The following is a 19,781-nucleotide window of genomic DNA, read 5'->3' as shown; positions in this document are numbered from 1 at the left end:
TATTCTTAGCTTTCCAGGTTGTCTAGGATTATTAGCCTTCTTCTGTTCATTCTTCGTACGCTGCACCACTAATAGCCAGGCAACTACTTCGGAAGCTTCTCCGTTCTTCTGCGCCGTTGAACAGCATTTGCGCTATCCTTCTCCATGGCGTTACCCACCTGCAAACGCCAGTCAGAGGCGCTATCATTCGCTGCAGTGTCAGACAGCGACTGCGCAGCGAAGGCGAATAGCTGCGCGCGCGTGCGCCGGCGTCAGTACGTCTACCTTGGCTACGACGTCACTCCTCTGGAGAGCGCAGACCGGCGGCAGGGAGTCACGCGCGGCAGCGGCGGAGTGTGCGTGAGATCGCGGCGGCGGAGAGAGCGCGGTGGCGGAGAGCGCGGAGAGGGGTGAGCCAGCTGTGTGACATCACTGATCCTCGCGCATGCGCGGCACGGCTCATGAGGATCCACGCGAAATCGGCTCCGGCTAGGCAAGTGTAGCTAACGCTACAAAAGATGCGGCCAGCTGCACTTTGCGAACACCGTCGTAACAGCGAAGCTGATTCCCTCCTTCGTCAGGCTCACCGTCGCCCACCTTTGATGCGCCTATCATCGGTTCGCCCTCTCCGCTGAGCCTTTACACTCCCCCTCTTGGCGCGTCTTTAAATTGTTCCCCTTTCCACCGAGCCTCACAGCAATATGGGCCGATATGGGCCAGTGTGAGGCTCGGTGGGCCAGTGTGAGGCCTTATTACCGACTCCCACTCTCGCCACACCGCGAGGCCACGCGACCAGCGCTATATACGCCATCATCGGACGCGGAAACCTCAACTAAAAGCAGCTTCGCTGTTTAAAAAAAAAAACGTCTTGAATTGCAAAGAGCAGTTACGAGCACGAAAATCCCTTGAACGTGTTCTTCCGATCGTTCGCTATACGACCGCTACATTTGCCCTGAGACTCGTCACGTCAGTGGCGTACCGCTAGGAGCCGGGAATTACACGGTCTGGGCAGAGCACGGATCAGTAGCCTTAAAAAGGAAAGTGTTTTGGCGCTATAGTTGTGAGGTAGCGAGTAACAACCCATATAGTCATTGTATTTCTTTATTGCTTGCCTGAAGCACAACGAGAGCAGTGCGAATAGTCCCATTACATGAGAAATTGCGCATGTAGTCATGCATGAATACTTCTAAAGCCCCCCCTTCCAAGTACGCCTTCTTTTCCTCCAGAAACGGTGATCCCCAAAATGAGAACAGAGATGGTATAAACACAGAGAGGACGTACCTGGATTGCATTAAAAAAAAAAGTAATTTTCATCGGTTTGTCATGTTGATGTTTCAGAGCATTTGTCTCTTTTCTTACGTTGACAGCCACAGCGTAGTGTCTGCGCGTTTGTCGTCGTCAGAATAACTTTGTCCCCGCATGCACGCTGTGGTGTGCTGCTGGGAAGGAACAAAGCGGTTGATCTGAAATATTCACTCACGTTGTTTTCTGCTACGTTTTAACCCTTCTTTCAAGCCCCCTGGAAGTTCGGCGGTACAACGACAAGATGATGGGCTTGGGGCGCAGCTTCGTTCAAGAAGTGGATAGCACCACAGCTCAGGCAAAACTGAGGTTAGTGATACGTGGTGGCTGGTAAACCCCTTTTTGACTTAGGCTGTGTCGCAGATGCTGCCTGCAGTATATAGCTTGGCAATACTTGGTGTAAGAGTCTGCCTCAGCTGAGCTCAGGATGATACTTGTTCCGGTGACATGAAATCGGTGCCGTGGTATGTAGTATGTACTAGAACTACGAAATAATGAACATTAGTTTCGTCACTGGCTTCTTAACTAAGGATGTCTTCTAATATAGCAAAGGAAAGGAATGCTGTCACGGCACGCTTCAGGATGAAAGCGAGCGTCCGAAATCTCTGGCGACGTGACAGAAACGAAAGAAGACAACGCTCGAGCAAATAATTCACAAAGAGCCTCCCGACATTTTTGAAATTGCTTAGGTTGTTCTGCATAAGTGAGTAGCTACTAAGCGCTACATTGCAATATTTTCAAATTAACGTTTCGGGTATTTTCTAGAGCGTTACCTTGTTCGCCATTGCAGTTACCGTTGCAAAGGGGGCGAGTCAATGCGGACCGTCAATAAGTCTTAACTGAAGTATGTTTTAATTGAATACACGTTCTGTGGATGGCTGTAGCGTTTGTGGTGCACAATGTCCGTATCTACGGAAATCGGTGCGTATTCTGGGACCACGTGACGCAAATTCTATGTTTTGGAACTGAGCCTTTCGCGATTTGCACCCGCAGAAACGTCGTCTTCGGCCAGTCAGACACCAACCATGAGAGAATGGTGGCCTTCCCAGTCGTCCGGGACAAGCTCGAGCATCTGCGAACAGCCACCATGTCCATTCAGATGGAAAAGGCGAAGGCCGCCGAAGAACTACGGCGCCACATCTCTCTTGCAGCGTACGCCCTCTTGCAGGCGACTCTGTTCGTCGAGACAGATGGCTTGGTCTGAAGCTCACAAATAAAACAACAGTTGTGTAACACCCACAGGCGGAGAGTACGGGGGGTGGGGGCTCGACCCCCCCCCCCCCCCCCCACCGGTCGAGCTTGGCTAAGGTTCCCGTCCACTGATAACAGAATATTTGGCCGTCCTGTCTGGCAGCCATCTCACAGAGGGCCGTAGCTCTCTATGCCCGCTTCTCCATTTCAGGCTTTTAAAATTCGGATCATGGACCAGTGAAGTCAAACGTTCAGTTGAAAATTTCCCTCAAACGGATTTGTATGTGCAGAATATGTTGTGTTGATAAACAACTGAAGCGACCGCTTAAGTTATGACAAATTAAAAGAAGTCATGAACGTGACGTAGCGACTGGTTTTCAGAACACAAGAATGCTACTGAGAATTATTCTTTAAGAGAGTTGACTGTTGGGCTAGTTGGTGTTTAGACATGGGAACCATCGTTAAAAGCGCAACACCACACAAGCACAAGATCTCGTCTGGTCTTCTCTTGAGTTTGTGTGATGTTGCGCTTTTAACGATGGTTCCCATGGCTACTGAGAATACAAAGAAATCCCGACGCCAGGGTCGTACCCAGGAATTTTGAACGGCTAACTTTGGCAAATGGTGGTCGCTGTGCAGGCGTGTAAATATTTTAGCATCGCCCAAAAAGTTTAAGCATTGGGGGGGGGGGGGGGCTAACCCCTCACTCCCCCGCCCATTGTTACGGCCCTGACCGACACAATCAGTAAGAGAATTCTTTCGCACAGACTTAGTTGTCTACAAAGAGGTACCCTTCGACATGCCTGCCTATAAAACTGCCGAGAAAAGATGGCACGCTTTTTTATTACTTATGAGCAAAGGGTTTTACTATATGCTCGGTGACCGAAAAGCAACTGAAATACTGCTCCAGAAAACAACCTTCGGCGGAAAATTCGTAACTCTAGCTGCGCACAAGGTCTATAGTGGTAGCAAATGGTATTTGCTACCGTCTCAGAATTATTTTTGGCCACCTTAAATTGAATTCTCTTACACAATTAAAGCTTCCTGTGCCAGGATTAGCCAACTCTCTCCTGCCTGGTGCATGATTTACCAAAGAAAGTAAAGCATGCGAATAAAAAAATTCGGCAGATCACACGCATTGTGGGAATCTATTTTATACGATGCAGTCTGCGAGTAGCAGCTTATGCGGCCTTTTTCGCTTTGAGCCAAGCGTTACGAGGCGGATCGATGTCTTTGTGTAAATCGAAAAATAAATGTGGAGTCTCCCACGAGAAATCTTCGTAATGATATCGCGTTGTCGGCACGACTTAAGTTGGTAAGTTGAACTCTCTCTCTCGATATATATATATATATATATATATATATATATATATATATATATATATATATTATATATATATAATTTATACAAAAGCACCCGTGTATACTGAGATTAAGGTAAAAGAGCCCTGATGGTCAATATTAATCCAAACGGCGTACTTTACATTTATGTCGTAGTAATTTCACGCGAAACCACATCTTTGTTTTTTACATTATCTTGAGCGTTTGAGCATATATATATATATATATATATATATATATATATATATATATAGATATATATATATATATATATATATATATATTATATATATATATATATATATATATATATATATATATATGTGTGTGTGTGTGTGTGTGTGTGTGTGTGTGAGAGAGAGAGAGAGAGAGAAATGTGGAACAGCAAGTCAGGCCCCCGCCCCCTTCGGGAATATGAAAACCCTCCGCCTATGGTAACCATGGTAACACCACTCGTTCATTGATATTGGCCGTGAGGTCGAGCGGAGTCGCCGCCTGGCGGCTTCTGGCTGAACCGCGCTTAGTGTGGATTGCTCCATGCGTCGTCTGTGCCACGTTGTGTTTGCATGTGCGCGTACCTCATGCAGGTCCTCAAAAGGCGGTTTGTTCCGTTGCGTTTAGTGCAACTTTAACCGCTCGCACGTATGCCTAACACGATCTAAAGAAGCATTTGGCCTTGATCGGCTGTATATGTACTGTAATAAGATCAGAGAGTGCACTTGTCGAGAGTGCTGTGTGTGGTCGTCGTTCACGAGAGTCATATCAGTGTAGGTGGCGCTCTGTGGTTCAAGCGCATTGAAAAGTGCACTTGGCGTTGTGCTAAAGATGTGAAGTATTAAATCTCATGTGAATATAGCCTTTTAGCGGCTCGATTGTAAAAAAAGAATACTCTCATGAACTTGCGTGTTGTGGTTAGATGTATAACTTCGGGACTGTCGTTTATAGGTTACGCGACGAGCTTTAGTTGTGTACGGTCCTGGTCCCACTACAGAGAAATATGTGAAGTCACGTCTGACCCTTCTGTACTTAAATTGTCGCCTAAAAAGAACAGAAAATGGAATGACACGGAAATCGCAAAACTGAGTTGCCTTGCGGAATTTTAACTTGTGGCGAAATTTATACAAAAGCACCCGTGTATACTGAGATTAAGGTAAAAGAGCCCTGATGGTCAATATTAATCCAAACGGCGTACTTTACATTTATGTCGCAGTAATTTGCACGCGAAGCCACATCTTCGTTTTTACATTATCGTGAGCGTTTGTGTTGCGCTGTTCTAGACTGACGGAAGGCAGTGGACATTATTCGCATGAAAAAACGTACTTTGGTCCCGTGACCAGACCTTTGTTCCAATACTGTCGTGCGAGTAATCATCGAAGAAAGTTCTGTGCTGTACAGTTACCATTGCGTACTACTACTGGAATAAAAACAAGCGTGTGCGTGTTAAACGTCTACGTAGCCACGTAGCTTTCCTCCGTTAAAAACCTATCTGTCCTACATTTGATGGAGAACTGAGTAAGAAATGCGGATGAATATTTCAGCACGCAGTGCACAAGGTGCTATTTCAACTCATCGTGCCGGAATACGGGCTTTCTTTCTGTTGGGGGGTATCCAGATGAACAAGAAGTAAATACTTAAAGGGACACTAAAGGCAAATAACAATTTATGTCAAAGTGAAAGGTCAGTGTGTGAAGACGTCTAAAACGTCAATAGTACCAACAGCAGTTCTCTAGTATTCGAGAAATTAAGGTAAATGTATAAATGTAGGACACGATGTTCCCCACGAGTGGGACATTTTGGAAATGATCCGATGACGTCAAAGAGTCCCGAGTACAATTAACCACTACTAATTAAACTAGTTGCAATAAAAAAAGAACCTTCTGTGCATCAGAATACGTAATAAAATGCTGCTTATTCGTTTCTGTTTGATCCATAGAAAAATGAACCTCTTGGCGCTACCATGGGGAACGCCGCGAGTGGTTCAAAAGTTCCGCTTTCTGCGTGTGCTTGGCTCCCGCTATTTTCGCCCTGTCGATACTCTACTTCTGCTGCTGCTGGCCAAGCTAAACTCCGTTACAGTGAACTATACAGTTTCGGAGTGGTCCGTGGCTGCGTCTTGGCAAGGTGCATGGCCGCTGTTGCGCAAGAAACCGTAGCTTCGGCGGCCGGGCCGTAAAGGCGGGCAACATTGGGCACGGCAACTGCTACGTCAGAAGGTCTGTTTAGGCGGGTGATTTGAAGTGCGCTAACGCCGTGCGGACCACTAAAACGTGATTTTCTTTCAAAATAAGCATTTCCTTGGCACGAAACAAGCACTACGAGGTTTCTGCAACGCTATTGCAACAATCAACGTCGACTTAATGTTTGCCTTTAGTGTCCCTTCAAATCAGTCACGCTACAGCAGTGCGTAGTAGGTGGAACACACGCTAAACATATACAAATAAAACAACAAGAAAACGTCACCCATTGCGAAAACGCCGACTGTTGCCGAAGGCGAGCAACCCGTTTGTTGCAGGATGCGCTTCTCTCACAAGTAATAGTAATGTTCGGCGAGCTTCGTGCGTTATTTCGGGAATGAAGAGCGTGCACATTACCAGAACGCTGCAGTCAACGCATTTTGTCTGCCGAAAATCGGGTCGAATCGCTCACAACGAAGCGCTGTTGTGTGCGTTTGTATACGCGCTGACAACCGCCTATCCACACTAGCGCGGCGACGGTGCTGCCACCTGTAGCCAGATCTCGCGGCGGATACTTTTCTTATGCTACCTCACGTTTACGCAGTCTCCTGGTGCTTGAGGAGGTGGAGGTGGCCACGTGCACTCCATGCGGCGTATATCGACTAGTCTGCAAATTGTGAGGTTAGCGGTTAGCGCTGCAACGTGGACCACGAGCGACGTTGAAGTGAGGAAAATAAATGTTTACGTGGTCCTCCTAATGAAAGCACGGTACCCGAGCGTTCCGGCATTCTGACCCGATCGGTACGCGGCCACCGAGGTCGGGCAGTCCCAGCAGCCTCGAGTAGATGTCTAGAGCATGTCAGTGGCGCATCGTGCTCGCTAGCCAGGGGCGTAGCCAGAAATTTTTTTCGGGGGGGGGGGGGGGGGGGGTTCAACCATACTTTATATATGTTCGTGCGTGCGTTTGTATACACGCAAGCAAAACTGAAAAAAAATTTTTTTTTGGGGGGGGGGGTTGAACCCCCCCAATCCCCCCCCCCCCTGGCTACGCCCCTGTCGCTAGCAGAACGTGATGGTTACTGAACCACGACAGGGTTTGCCAGTAATGTGGGCCCGATGCCACTATAGCACCTATCATGCCTGATCGTATGAGATATATATATATATATATATATATATATATATATATATATATATATATATATATATATATATATATATATATATATATATATATATATATATATATATGAGAGGGAGAGGCAGGAAGGTTAACCGTGATTGCATCTGCTTTGCTACCCTACATAGGGGGAAGGGGACAGACGAAATGAAAAGCGGAGAGAACAAGCAGGCGTGAACACGCACACAGTAAAATAAAAAGTGAGGAACGGGAGCATTATAGTATGTGTAATAGGTCACTACTCCGTAAAAAAAAATGGTAAAGCCTTGACAGACTTTCGTGGAGACGACAGTTCAGGTAGGCATTCTAAGATTGTCTTTCCGACAGAGCTCTCTTACCATATAGAGACTATATAGTAAGAGAGCTGACAACGCTTAAAGTGCGCTTATTTTCTGTAGTTGGGTGATTCCACGTAAGATCGAACAAACGATGGCTGGTCGACCTCTTAAATTTATTTCAAAATTTTAATATATTGCCTGATGAGTGGAAAGACGAGATCCGCAATTTGTTTTGCCGCCAAAATTTTTTTCGAAGCACAAGAAATCAATAATGACGAAGAGGTGGAGTGGAGCGCTCATCCGCTCTGCTGTTTTGACCAACTTTCGTTATGAATTGCAGAAAATATATTAAAGTTAGGTAGCTGAAATTTCTTTAACTAAATATATGCATGTTTTTGCTTCTGTTCAGGTATTTTTAGTTTTTATGTGTAGTGTAGATGTTTTTATAAAAAACCTCAAGATTGGCCCAGGTAACGTTATTTTCTTTACTTTGAAGGTCTTTATCTCAAAGAAGCCTTGTAGCAGAGCGACGAAAATTCCGCATTACGTTCTTCGCATGCTTATCTACCAAAGTGCCTTATCTTATATTTATATAACTTTTCAGTAATGAGATATGATCGGGCTAAGTTCAAGAAAACACCAAACAATGGAAACTTCTGACGACAATTAAAAAAAAAAACCATTTTTTTATATTTCTTAAGCTTTGTCCACTTATTCTCCACATCAGCTTTCACAATCATTGAAAACACGTTGCATAATGTCGTTGCACTAATAGTTACGGCCCCTCCAATGAGACCCTTAGGCAAGGATTGGCAATTCCGACTTCTTGACCAGCAAGTGTATAAAATGCAAGCAGGATTGAATTTCTTTTTACTAAAAGGCCAGCAGGTACCGAAAAAGGTGTCGCCGGCACTGAAGACGTTAATTTTGAAATTCACTGCAGCGGCCACGAGCGCAGGGCTACCGAGCAGGCGCGCGCGCACCCGAAATGCTCGTTGTAAGAGACGGCGCAGTGAGAGCTCGTTCTCGCGTCCTCAGACCGTTTGAGTTCGAAACAGCAACACCTCTCGGGTGACTTGAACGCACGTGCACTGGAGCTTCGCTATTCTATCCGCCCTCTGTTCGTATCGCAGCTAAGCGCTGATAATACGGCGGAGTTGGAAGCACTCGCTTCACGCACGCTGCTGCCAGAGAAACTGCGCTGCGCCAGTTGCGATCAGTGGAAAGCATGAACGTGGCGCTCCAGTGGCAAAGCAAAATATGGAACGTCAAAGAAAAGAAAAGCAAAACTATCGGTAAGCGGTTGTGCTTGCCTATCTTAGATGTCGGCAGCAGACGGCCTGAACTGGCCGCGCGTTCGGTCCGCAGTTCACACTTCATTCGACGCCGATAGTGCTTGCGCTTTGCTCTTACTCTACTCCTCCTGTGCGTCTCATGGCGAGAAAGTGTAGCTCTGAATGAGTGTATTGTGGAGACTACCTTTCGAAGCACAAGAAGCTTAAAGGAGTACTGACACGAATTTAAAAAAATTTCGGATTGTTGCTTTGAATAAAAATACTGGTGTCGAGAAACCTAAAACGACTATTGTGGTACCTGGGAATGCATCGTACATATTTTAATTAGCGCCACCTTAAAAAGACACTTTCGGTTTCGATATCGAGGGGGTGGCTTCTCAGTGTCGTTTCATAGCAGTGTGACGTCATGGAGATACAGATACTCGCGACGTACTAGCGGCAAATCCGTCATCTGCTCGTGGTGCACATAAACAACGATGAGTGAATTGTCTTCCACTGACCCTGACAGTGATTTCTACGATTTAGGCTGCATGCAGGACGCAGAACTCGCAAACTCGGGGGAACTGTCTTGCAGTGGGGCTGGCTTGCAGATGCTCAGTGACGAAAACTTCAGTCAAATTAAAATATTTTATACGTGTTCTCCGACTCCAGTGTGTGGACAGCGTGGACACTGCATACCAACGAAGCAAAAAATGTCCCTTTTACGATGTCTCAAAATCGTGTCAGTACTCCTTTAATTATTGCAAAGAAGCCAAAATTTCGCAGTTACCGACCTAGACATAAATGCTTTGAAGGAACGTTTAACGCCCGAAAGATCAGTGACTGTCAGTGAGACGAACTACTATGTGCTACGCGTGCTTTTGCTACCAGTTCAATGAAAGATCTTCACGGAACGCACAGTTTAACGATGACATTCTTATGTCCCCTGAAAAAGAAATCGACGCAATTAACCAGATAACTGCGACTACCGGTGCACGTGCGTTCAAGTCACCCGAGAGGTGCTGCTGTTTCGAACTCAGTTGGTCTGAGTACGCGAAAACGAGCTCTCACTGCGCCGTCTTTTACAACGAGCATTTCGGTCGCGCGCGCGCCTGCTCGGTAGCCCCGCACTTGTGGCCGCTGCAGTGACCAAATAATTTCAATATTAACGTCTTCAGTGTCGGCGACACCTTTTTCGGTACCTGCTGGCCTTTTAATAAAAAGAAATTCAATCCTGCCTGCATTTTATACACTTGCTGGCCAAGAAGTGGGAATTGCCAATCCTTGCCTAAGGGTCTCATTGGAGGGGCCGTAAATATTAGTGCAACGACATTATGCAACATGTTTTCAATGATTGTGAAAGCTGATGTGGAGGAGAATAAGTGGACAAAGTTTAAGACATATAAAAAATGTTTTTTTTTATTGTCGTCAGAAGTTTCCATTGTTCGGTATTTTCTTGAACTTAGCCCGATCATATCTCATTACTGAAAAGTTATATAAATATAAGATAAGGCACTTTGGTAGATAAGCATGCGAAGAACGTAATGCGGAATTTTTGTCGCTCTGCTACAAGGCTTCTTTGAGATAAAGACCTTCAAAGTAAAGAAAATAACGTTACCTGGGCCAAATTTCAGGTTTTTTATAAAAACATCTACACTACACATAAAAACTAAAGATACCTGAGCGAAAGCAAAAACATGCATATATTTAGGTAAAGAAGTTTCAGCTACCTGACTTTAATATATTTTCTGCAATTCATAACGAAAGTTGGCCAAAACAGCAGAGCGGATGAGCGCTCCACTCCACCTCTTCGTCATTATTGATTTCTTATGCTTCGAAAAAAATTTTGGCGGCAAAACAAATTGCGGATCTCTTCTTTCCACTCACCAGGCAATAATATATAAAATTTTGAAATAAATTTAAGAGGTCGACCAGCCATCGTTTGTTCGATCTTACGTGGAATCACCCAGTTGGCGAATTTGTCACTGTGGCGATGGGCAATTTTAGACAGAGAAGATGGACAACTGAGGAAGCGTGACGGGGGTGAAGGGGGAGCTACCATGGGCGTAGCCAGAAATATTTTCTGGGGGGGGGGGGGGGGTTCAATCATACTTAATGTATGTTCCTGCGTGCGTTTGTATGTGCGCGTGTATATATACGCAAGCAAAACTGAAAATTTCGAGGGGGGGGGGGTTTGAACCCCCCCTGGCTACGCCCCTGGGCGCTACCCCTGCGCAGCGCCTCCTTACCTTCGAAAATTTGTGCGAACGTGTTTGTCGCAACGTGGCTAACCCGATAGCGTTGAAGAGCCCGTGTGGCAGAAATTCCGGCGTCGGCGTGCGGCGTTGATTGTGAGCAAAAAATCTCGGTGGACGAAAAAAAAACAAAATTGGCTCAGCTTGCACTAAGTCGCGCAAGGCTTGAAACAGCGAAACTGGACGATTCTGAAGTTGCTTCTAGGTTGCTGCTAGGCTTTAGCTAGGCTTTAGCTAGGTTAGCCACGTGACGGATGTCCAAACTCCAGAACCGAGCGTTCGCACCTCTCATCGATCTACCAGCACGTCGTCGTTTGCGTATGGGCTTCCATCGCTTCGGGCTGTTCTCGCAGCCGCCGCTGCCATTCCCGTTCCCTAGTATGGCAGCTTCGCACTAGTCGTTCCAAGCATTTCTATATTTTTGTCTTTGTTCCCATTATTTCTCTCTGTGTCTTTCTATCTCTCTCTCTTAGTGAACCAGTGGTGAGTAGTGGGATTTCCCTCCTCCTCATCATCGCATCTCTCCTCCTCACACTCCCCTTTTCTCATCCCCTTGACTGTACTATATGCTATGCTCTGCTAGCGTGCCTGGATAACCGAGCGGTTATGACGCTCTCCTTCGGATTGAGGGTACGTGCGGGTTCGAATCCCGCCTCGTGGAGATTTTTTTTTTCGGCGATAATTTTTCTTTTTCTTTATATCTTTCTTTCCGTCCTGTTCCTTTCTTTCTTTCTTTATACAGTGAAACCTCGGTGATACGATCACAGCTCATACGAATTTCGTGGTGATACGAATTTTTCGTTGGTCCCGGCCAAGGCCCATTGGCCTGCAATGTAATGGAGTACGGTTGTTGCGAACTGATTTTCACCCGGCGACGTTTGATACGAACATTCGGTGCCACCCAGGTACGAAGAGATGCTGTCCGCGCTGTCGCGCAAGACGCGCCAAGTACGTGCGAGCGCGGGAACGCAAGCGTAGGCATGCGCGCCGCACCGACAAATCATCAGAATCACGGTATAAAAAAAAAACGCTTTTCTTACGGTCAGAATAAACCTTCAGAGACGCGTCATGGCCTCCGAGTGTCGCGGGTCACAACGCACCTGGTTCACTAATTAAATGCGTATGTACGGCCGTATATTTACGAGTGCTGTTACGATTGCCGACATATAAAAACTTCACTGACAATCATTCAAGATTTTTCCTGACGTTGCCGCAGCCTTGACAAACAATAAATGAAAATGTACGCCAGCTTTCTTTTGTCGCATGCTAATTTTCCATGCTTTCTGGTGATACGAATTTCGGATGATACGAATATTTTTGGTGGTCCCGTGAGATTCGTATCACCGAGGTTTCACTGTATCTTTCTTTCCGTCTCTCTCTCTCTCTTTCTTTCTTTCTCTCTTTATCTCTCCCTCTCTCTGTACTCGTTCTCAGGGTTATTACAGGCCGCGCCGTAGCGGTGAGTATTGGGATCTGCCCAAATTCTGCGGCACAATCCCGTTAATGATGATGACAGTTTTCTGATCGGCCGCACATTACGGCTAGCTTAAACAGCTTCGCTGTTAAGAGGCAGTTTTAGAATAGCGTACGCAAAGCTTTGCGGTGGCCTTTCGCCCATCTGCGCATGCGTCGTACGCTAACCGCTTGCGGGCTCCCGTTAAGTGACGGAAATAGCGGGCCGCAAACGCTAACGCTAACTTAGCGTACGCTATTCTAAAACTGCCTAATAACTCAAGTCATAAGTTGGAGTTTGAATCGAACCCAGGCTTTTCGCGCGGCAATTCGGTGTTCTATTACAAGCCGCGCCGGTTCCTTTTTTTTATTATTGATTGAAGAGCCGGGCTAGTGAGTTGAACTGCGACAGAAAAAAAAAAAAAAAAACTGTATAGGCGTCATGTAGTGCATGGCAGAAGCGTATAGAGTCGCACCAGGCATTGCACCATCTGAATTGCGCAACGAGTATAGGCGGTTTAAAGACCTTACAAAGCGCTCTGGCATTGTTGATCGTCACCATCAGCCAACATCAATGAAGTGTGCAGCTGCGCAGGTACGCATATTGCCTTACGGATGTGTAGTGATACTTCGCTAAATCGCAAAATGATTGATTATGGCGTAGTGAGCGCTTCGTAACTGTACTCAAAGTGGGCGCTCTAGAAGAGTTTAAAAAAAACGGCCAACGTTACGCGCACGGACGTTCCTTTCCTCGCGGCACGGTTGAGGAGTCCGCAGAGAAGCAAAGCCCGGCACGCGAATCAGAAGGCGATGCGAATGGGACCCGCGGGCTACACAATCGCGTTCCGCTCTTCAAGGCGAAGCTCAAGCGTCCTCCAAGTTTGTTTGTTTTTCTGCACTTATCTGTAAAGAAAAGGGAACAGAGAGGGCAAGTTGGTCAAAATATGACATTGCGTGCAACAGAAGCTTTTTGCGAAAGTGATAGTTTGGCAGCGCTACCGGCGAAACGCAGCAAGTTATAATATGATGATGCCGAGCTGTAATGTGAGGCTGAGGTAATAATCGACTGAACGCAACTTCACCTGAGCTATCAGTCTATTAAACCTAAGAGTCCTGTTTTGTGTAGTGATGGTCGGCGGCTGAAACTTCCTCTATGCTGACGCAAGGGTGCTTCCTTTCTCGCAACTGAGTTCTCGGGCGTGTTCGACTAGCACGCGCTGCGCTGTCTTGGACGACAATTTTGGTGCGCTTTCGTACCACCGAAGTCCACTGCGCATCTCTTCTCGCGACGCCCCATCTGGTCTTTCTGGCTGACGACAGCCTCGCTTAGACCGTCTCCCGTAGTGCGTCGGAAGCCGCGAGATCGACCTACAGGTGGCACCACCGGCACTGCCGCCGCTGCGTTAGTGTGGATCGTCGCCCGTGCGCTCTGTGTACTATCATCATTCACTTTCCAAAGAAAGCTATTGTTCGGTCCCGCAGTGCCGCACATAATGCTTGCATAATGCACAGAGCCAGAGATAAGATTTCGTTCCTATCCCGGGGACGCGCAACAATGCCGAGAGTGGCTCGTCAGGCGTCAGAACGGAAAGGCGCTTTACGATGGTGCGCAGCAAGCACTTCGGTCACGGTGGGTTGAAGCGTTCGCTGACGAATAGTGATGCTCAGTCAAGTACGCTAACACGTTTCTCACTCTTAGTCTGTAATCTGTGCATTCATGCTTGTTGTATGCGTAGTTTCTGCGTGCTACGTGCGTGAACATCGTTGCATGATGACTGAGGGGCGCGAAAAAACGGCGCACAACGAAAAGAAGTACACGGGACGACGCGCTACTAGCAACTGGAATATTTTTATTCAGGAAAGACATATTTATAACGCAGTGAAAACAAATATAAACCAACAAGTCGACCAAAAAACCATATGCTCAGCATGCCTGCGTGAACTAACGTTGTAGATAGGCTATCTCCCCTTCCTGCAGACTGATAGAGGGGTGACTGATGCAATCCGGCCCTTCTCTCTGGATAAAGAGGACTTCTATAACCTCCCTCTCCGCGGATCCCCTGTGCCTGTAGATTACAGTTGTCTGTTCAAATGCAGGCTTGCAGCTACCCTGATCGCATCCTCTGCAATGCATCGCCAGATGCGTGAACGGCCTTTCTATTAAAGAGCTGCTGTGCTCTCGCAAACGCACGTTGAGGCATCTACCAGTTTGCCCGATGTATGCCTTGCCGCACGACAGTGGTATTCTATACACAACACCACGTGCGCAAGGAACGAACTGCCTTACGTGCTTAATGGAACATCCTCTTTTTTCACACTGCTTTTGCCTGCCTATCTTCTTATCAACCGCTGCGCAGATGCGGCCCACCTGTAACTGTAATCTACAGCACAGGAGGCAACTGTAATCTACAGGCACAGGGGATCCGCGGAGAGGGAGATTATAGAAGCCCTCTTTATCCAGAAAGAAGGGCCGGATTGCATCAGTCACCCCTCTATCAGTCTGCAGGAAGGGGAGATAGCCTATCTGCAACGTTACTTCACGCAGGCATGCTGAGCATATGGTTTTTTTGGTCGACTCGTTGGGTTAAATTTGTTTTCACTGTGTTATAAATATGTCTTTCCTGAATAAAAATATTCCAGTTGCTAGCAGCGCGTCGTCCCGTGTACTTCTTTTCGTTGTGTGCCGTTTTTTCTCGCCCCCCAGTCATCATGAACAAATACCAACTCGCCCAACTTTTTACTTTAATGAATGTTGTGCGTTGGTGGAGTGAGACAGAGGCCAGCGGGGCGCACGCGTTTGCGGCTCAAGCTAAGAACCTCTACGAACTAGGCGTCAACATGGGTGCATCCACGCCAATCGGTGCTATAGCTTCCAAACACGAATAGACATTGTACAAACTCTCATATATCATTACAGAATAAGCACTACTTCTGTGTAGATACGTTTCACTTTCGTGTTATACCGATTGCTATGACGGAGGGATCCGCCATGATTTTTTTTTCCACGACCACCCACTTATCCGCTAAAGAACTAACAAGTATTTGTAGGACTCAAAAAGAAGCGTAAAACAAAATCGACAAACAAATGCTGAAAACGAACGTAATTTGCTCACACACAAGAATACAAAATATCACTGCATTTTCAATGTTCCTCACGGAACACTCACTCTGACCACGGCGCTCAGTCTCTCAGCGAAGGCACAAAGGTGTGAAAGTCTCAAAGTGTGAAGAGATGGTCATCATCCCAATCTGGGCTAGAGTCTCTCACATGGCTAGACTCTACACGTGGCCCAGCAGAGGCTCTGCCTGGTGTGGAGCACCTGTTGAATGCGAGGGCTTACTCACACTTGCTTTGTATACATCCCGACTTCCGTTGAGGCGGATAGTTTTCCCTGGCACCTCCTAGTCAAAGCACCCCTTTTTGTGTCTTTTCTGCCCAGCTCTGATTACAATGATGGCGTTAACTGCGCTGGGGGAGAGCCTGTGTCAGAGCTCTGTCTTCAACAAATTCATCTGGCTGAACGATCGCTCAACTTAAGCATTCGAATAAGGTAGTGCTAGCCTGGAGATGGCGAAATCTGCTAGTTCCCCGAACGGGTTTTCACCATTCCGTTAAATAATCTGCTATCCGCTAAAAACAAATTTTCGCCGCTAAATTTATCAAAAATCGGGCAGATCTAGCGGAATATCCTCTGAGATGGCAACACTGCGCCGGCCGTTGTTGGATTGCATGGGCGTAGAGGAGAGAGAGAGAGAGAGAGAGAGAGGTTTATTTATAGAAAGGCAGAGACGTCGGCCTGAGCGATAGCATGCACTAGCCTGCTACTCTACACCGGGGGTGGGGAAAGGGGAGAAAAAAGAATAATGGATGACGACGGTAAGTAAGGGAGGTGAGTATGTACAGTCCCGTCTAGGTGGCGCAGTGCTATAGCCGCGCATCCAGTCCTGTGGCTTGTAGCAAAGCTGCGACCGCTCTTATGACCACAGTTGTACTGTTGGCGTCAGGCCAAGGACCCAACACAACCTCAGCAGTTAATGGCCTATTATGCACTCCTTCAGTTGAGGAAATCAGCGGCGCGCTTTAATGTCAACGTGGTGTTCTCAGCCAAAAATAAGCTGAAGGGGATTTGCCCGAGGCTGCAACATCGTGAGAGAAAAGGAAGCGGATGCAAAAGGCGAGTGCACCATGAAACATGGCATGCAGTTCGTGTCATGTGTAAAAGGGGTGGTGTACGAGATCCCCTTCTCGTGCGGTCACGTTTACGCAGGCCAAACTGGCCGTTGTCTCAACATTCGTCTGCGGGAGCACCACAGCTCGTTGAAAGGTGCGCCGTCGACCCATTTGGCCTTGCATAGCCGTCAGTGTGGCTGCAGTCCGATGTGGAAAGAAACCTCTGTGCTATTTCGTCACAGGGAGAGAGTAACCCGCGAAATAACTGAGGCTTACGTTATCGAAAGACAAGGCTCGAAGTGCGTGAGCCAACCATCACTGCTCCTTCATCAAAAAGAATTTTCGTTTCTTAACATGCCTTCGTAGGGCCGCACTCGACAGATTAAGGTTATTATTTTTGCGCAGCCGGCATGGTTGCGTCATTTCGCGTGCGTTCCGTATATTCGTCAGATGGGCGTGCGTGATGTGTTGTAATTTCGATTGTATATTTGATTTACTGGGTTTTCTGTATGATTTGGCATTGCTGGATAACACGTGCGAGATTCCCTGTCTAGTTGATGACTGTAGGCGTGTTCTTGATAAAACATCATGTTTCTTGTAGACCTATATTTGTAAGAGAGCGAGGCGTGAGCTTGCTGCGATTAGAGTTTTATATATATGCATGTGCGTTCCCAAATAAACGTGGTTTGAAGTTAGCGCATGTGTTGTCTGCGTCTCTTTCTTGTGGCTCCGTGTTATTGCGCTGAACGTCCCTAGTTATGCATCTTTACCAACCCGCCCAACTCGCCGCACTTGTCAGTCAGTTTCTGTCGTTCGCGTGCGTATGCTGGGCAGGTACAAAATATGTGCTCAAGTGTTTCTGGCACTTCACAGTGGTCACAGTTGGGACCGGTGTCACTGCAGCCGATGACGTGTGCATGACGTCTTGTGAAGGCCACACCAAGACGAATTCGGTGAATCATACTTGTGGCTTGTCGTTTTAATTTACGAGGCATACAGAACCTCATTTCAGGGTCCCATTTGCGTAATCGCCGGTGTCGTCGCTCCGGTTTGGACCAGTGCTCAATTGTGAGGTTACGCATTACGTACCGAAGCAGGGCGTTCGTGTCTGGCCGTGAAAACGCAGTGCGCACTTCAGGGCCACTGGTCAAGGCTCCTTTAGCTTCGGCGTCTGCGTCTTCGTTTCCCATTATGCCGCAGTGGGCAGGAATCCACTGGAACGTGACGAGGTGGCCATTTGTTGAAGCAACGTGAAGGAGCTCCATAATTTCTATGGCTAAAATATAGTACTGACCTTGTCTCATGACGCAATTAATGGTTTGCAAAGCGGGTTTTGCATCGCAGAATATCGTCCATGTACGAGGTTGCTCTCCAGAAATGAATCTGATTGCCTCCCGGATAGCAACAAGCTCTGCGGCAGTTGATGTGGTCTTGTGGTCTATTTTGTAGCGTCGAGCTATAACCATCTGTGGGATGACAAAAGCTGCAGCAGAGGTACATAGCGTGGTAAATCCATCGGTGAACACGTGCACGGTGCCGCCGTACGCTGTATAAATGTGATGTAGGGTCAGTTGTTTGAGGCCAATTGGTGAAACTAGGGACTTCTTCGTAATCCCAGGAATCACAAGACTAACAGGCGGTTTAGGCAGGACCCACGGAGGTGTTTCAGGAAATCTCGGGGAAGAAAACCTTAATGGTAGAATGTTTTCATGCCGTGATATTGCTTTTGAAAAACTGCAGTTTGGGTGGGTGGCGCGGAGTGCTGATAGCGGGTGCTGCCTGTGTCGGGTCAACAGGCGAAGATGCACTCGAAGTGGCTCGCAGCGCATGTATACACTGATGGAACAAGCCGGAGCTTCCGCGATGGTTCCATTCGTTGACGTGCAGCGTGGTAGGCCCAAGCATGTTCGCAATCCTTGAGCTTGAATAATCTCTAGCGTGTTCACACAGCTCGGTCTCATGTTTGAGAGCACCGGCATGCTGTACCGTATATATCCTACCAACAGCGCATTGTAGAGTTGAAGAAGTGACGATTCTGATGGGCCCCATCTTGCTCCTGCCACAGTCCGAAGAACGACAGCAAAACTTTTCAATTTTGATTTCATTGCTGCGACGTGTCTCGACCATGATAGATCCCTGTCTATGATTACCCCAATGAACTTGTGGTGCGTTACAGTAGGTATCGCCGTTCCATTAATAGTTATAGGGTATCTTGACATATGTTTGCGCGTGAATGCAAGCACTGCGCATTTGTCAATGGAAAGAGTGAGACCCTGGCGCCGTAAATATTTAGCTGTTAACGTCACTGCACGTTGAAGTCGAGCACGCAATTGTGGCGTAGCTTTCTTTCTGCGGCAGTGTTATGTTTCGTTATGCTACTCACACAGTGTATTCGAATCGCAGTAAACATTGCGACGACACAGTAACGACTGCATGAGCTGTGTGTCACAGCGCACAAATGCAATATTCAAGAGCAAAATTTAGGGCAGCTTCGCCGATTTAACGTCTTGAAGACTGATGAAACAGCGGATGCAGGGCCTTTTTTACTAAGTACTATTTTAGCTGTGGCATATCGATGCTATTGTGAAGCCATTAAACCGTCCCTCAGCTCCGGCTGTAGCCACTCTGTCTCGGAGATGGAAATTTTCCAGGACTCGCAAGCGAGGGACGTATTCCCTTCGTTGCTGGGCGGCCGAACGTCTCTCTCATCGATGAGCCTTGTCGTACAGTTGCAGCGACGAAGCCTCCTTCACTCGAAACTCGGGGTGTTTGTCTATTCGCTGTCGCTTAGCCTCGGCTTCCTTAGCTCGAAACTCTAGGTCGGCATGTCCTCGTTGGGTCTATGCTCTAGCTACTTGCGGTCGTCTTTCCTGTCGCACCGCTACGGAGGCAGTTGCTTCTTCCTGACCACACTCGTCTACGAACGTCGTAGCGCTCTGCGCCGACAGTGCACGTTTTTATTACTGCTTTATTCACGCGGAATTTATTCTAGCAGTAACAACAAATTGAAGCATGGTCACATATGAAGCATACAGTGTTAGTGCAGCAAACCTGCAAAATTCCCAAGCCACACACTTGCAAAATCAAGATGTGTGGCCTGAACGCGGAGGGCACTTTTCTATCAAAACATTGATATAAATACAAGCTACATGATGAATTGACGCGCGCAGTGTCCTGACTTCCG

At 47.2% G+C, this 19,781-nt stretch overlaps 1 protein-coding gene across 1 annotated transcript in view; it reads left to right on the top strand.

Annotated features, from left to right (window-relative positions):
• The window catches only part of LOC119403212 (N-acetylated-alpha-linked acidic dipeptidase 2), a 51,892-nt gene extending 49,375 nt beyond the window's left edge, over window positions 1-2,517 (top strand). The window contains exons 18-19 of the mRNA XM_037670161.2: window positions 1,495-1,590; window positions 2,275-2,517. Coding sequence (XP_037526089.2) covers window positions 1,495-1,590; window positions 2,275-2,485 — 307 coding nt within the window. The 3' untranslated portion in view covers window positions 2,486-2,517. The remainder of the gene's footprint in view (window positions 1-1,494; window positions 1,591-2,274) is intronic.
• Window positions 2,518-19,781: the final 17,264 nt, after the last annotated feature.

This window comes from Rhipicephalus sanguineus, chromosome 1 (genome assembly GCF_013339695.2).
Source record: "Rhipicephalus sanguineus isolate Rsan-2018 chromosome 1, BIME_Rsan_1.4, whole genome shotgun sequence".
In the NCBI taxonomy this organism is placed as follows: Eukaryota; Metazoa; Arthropoda; class Arachnida; order Ixodida; family Ixodidae; genus Rhipicephalus; species Rhipicephalus sanguineus.
This window is presented reverse-complemented; position numbering and strand designations above follow the sequence as displayed.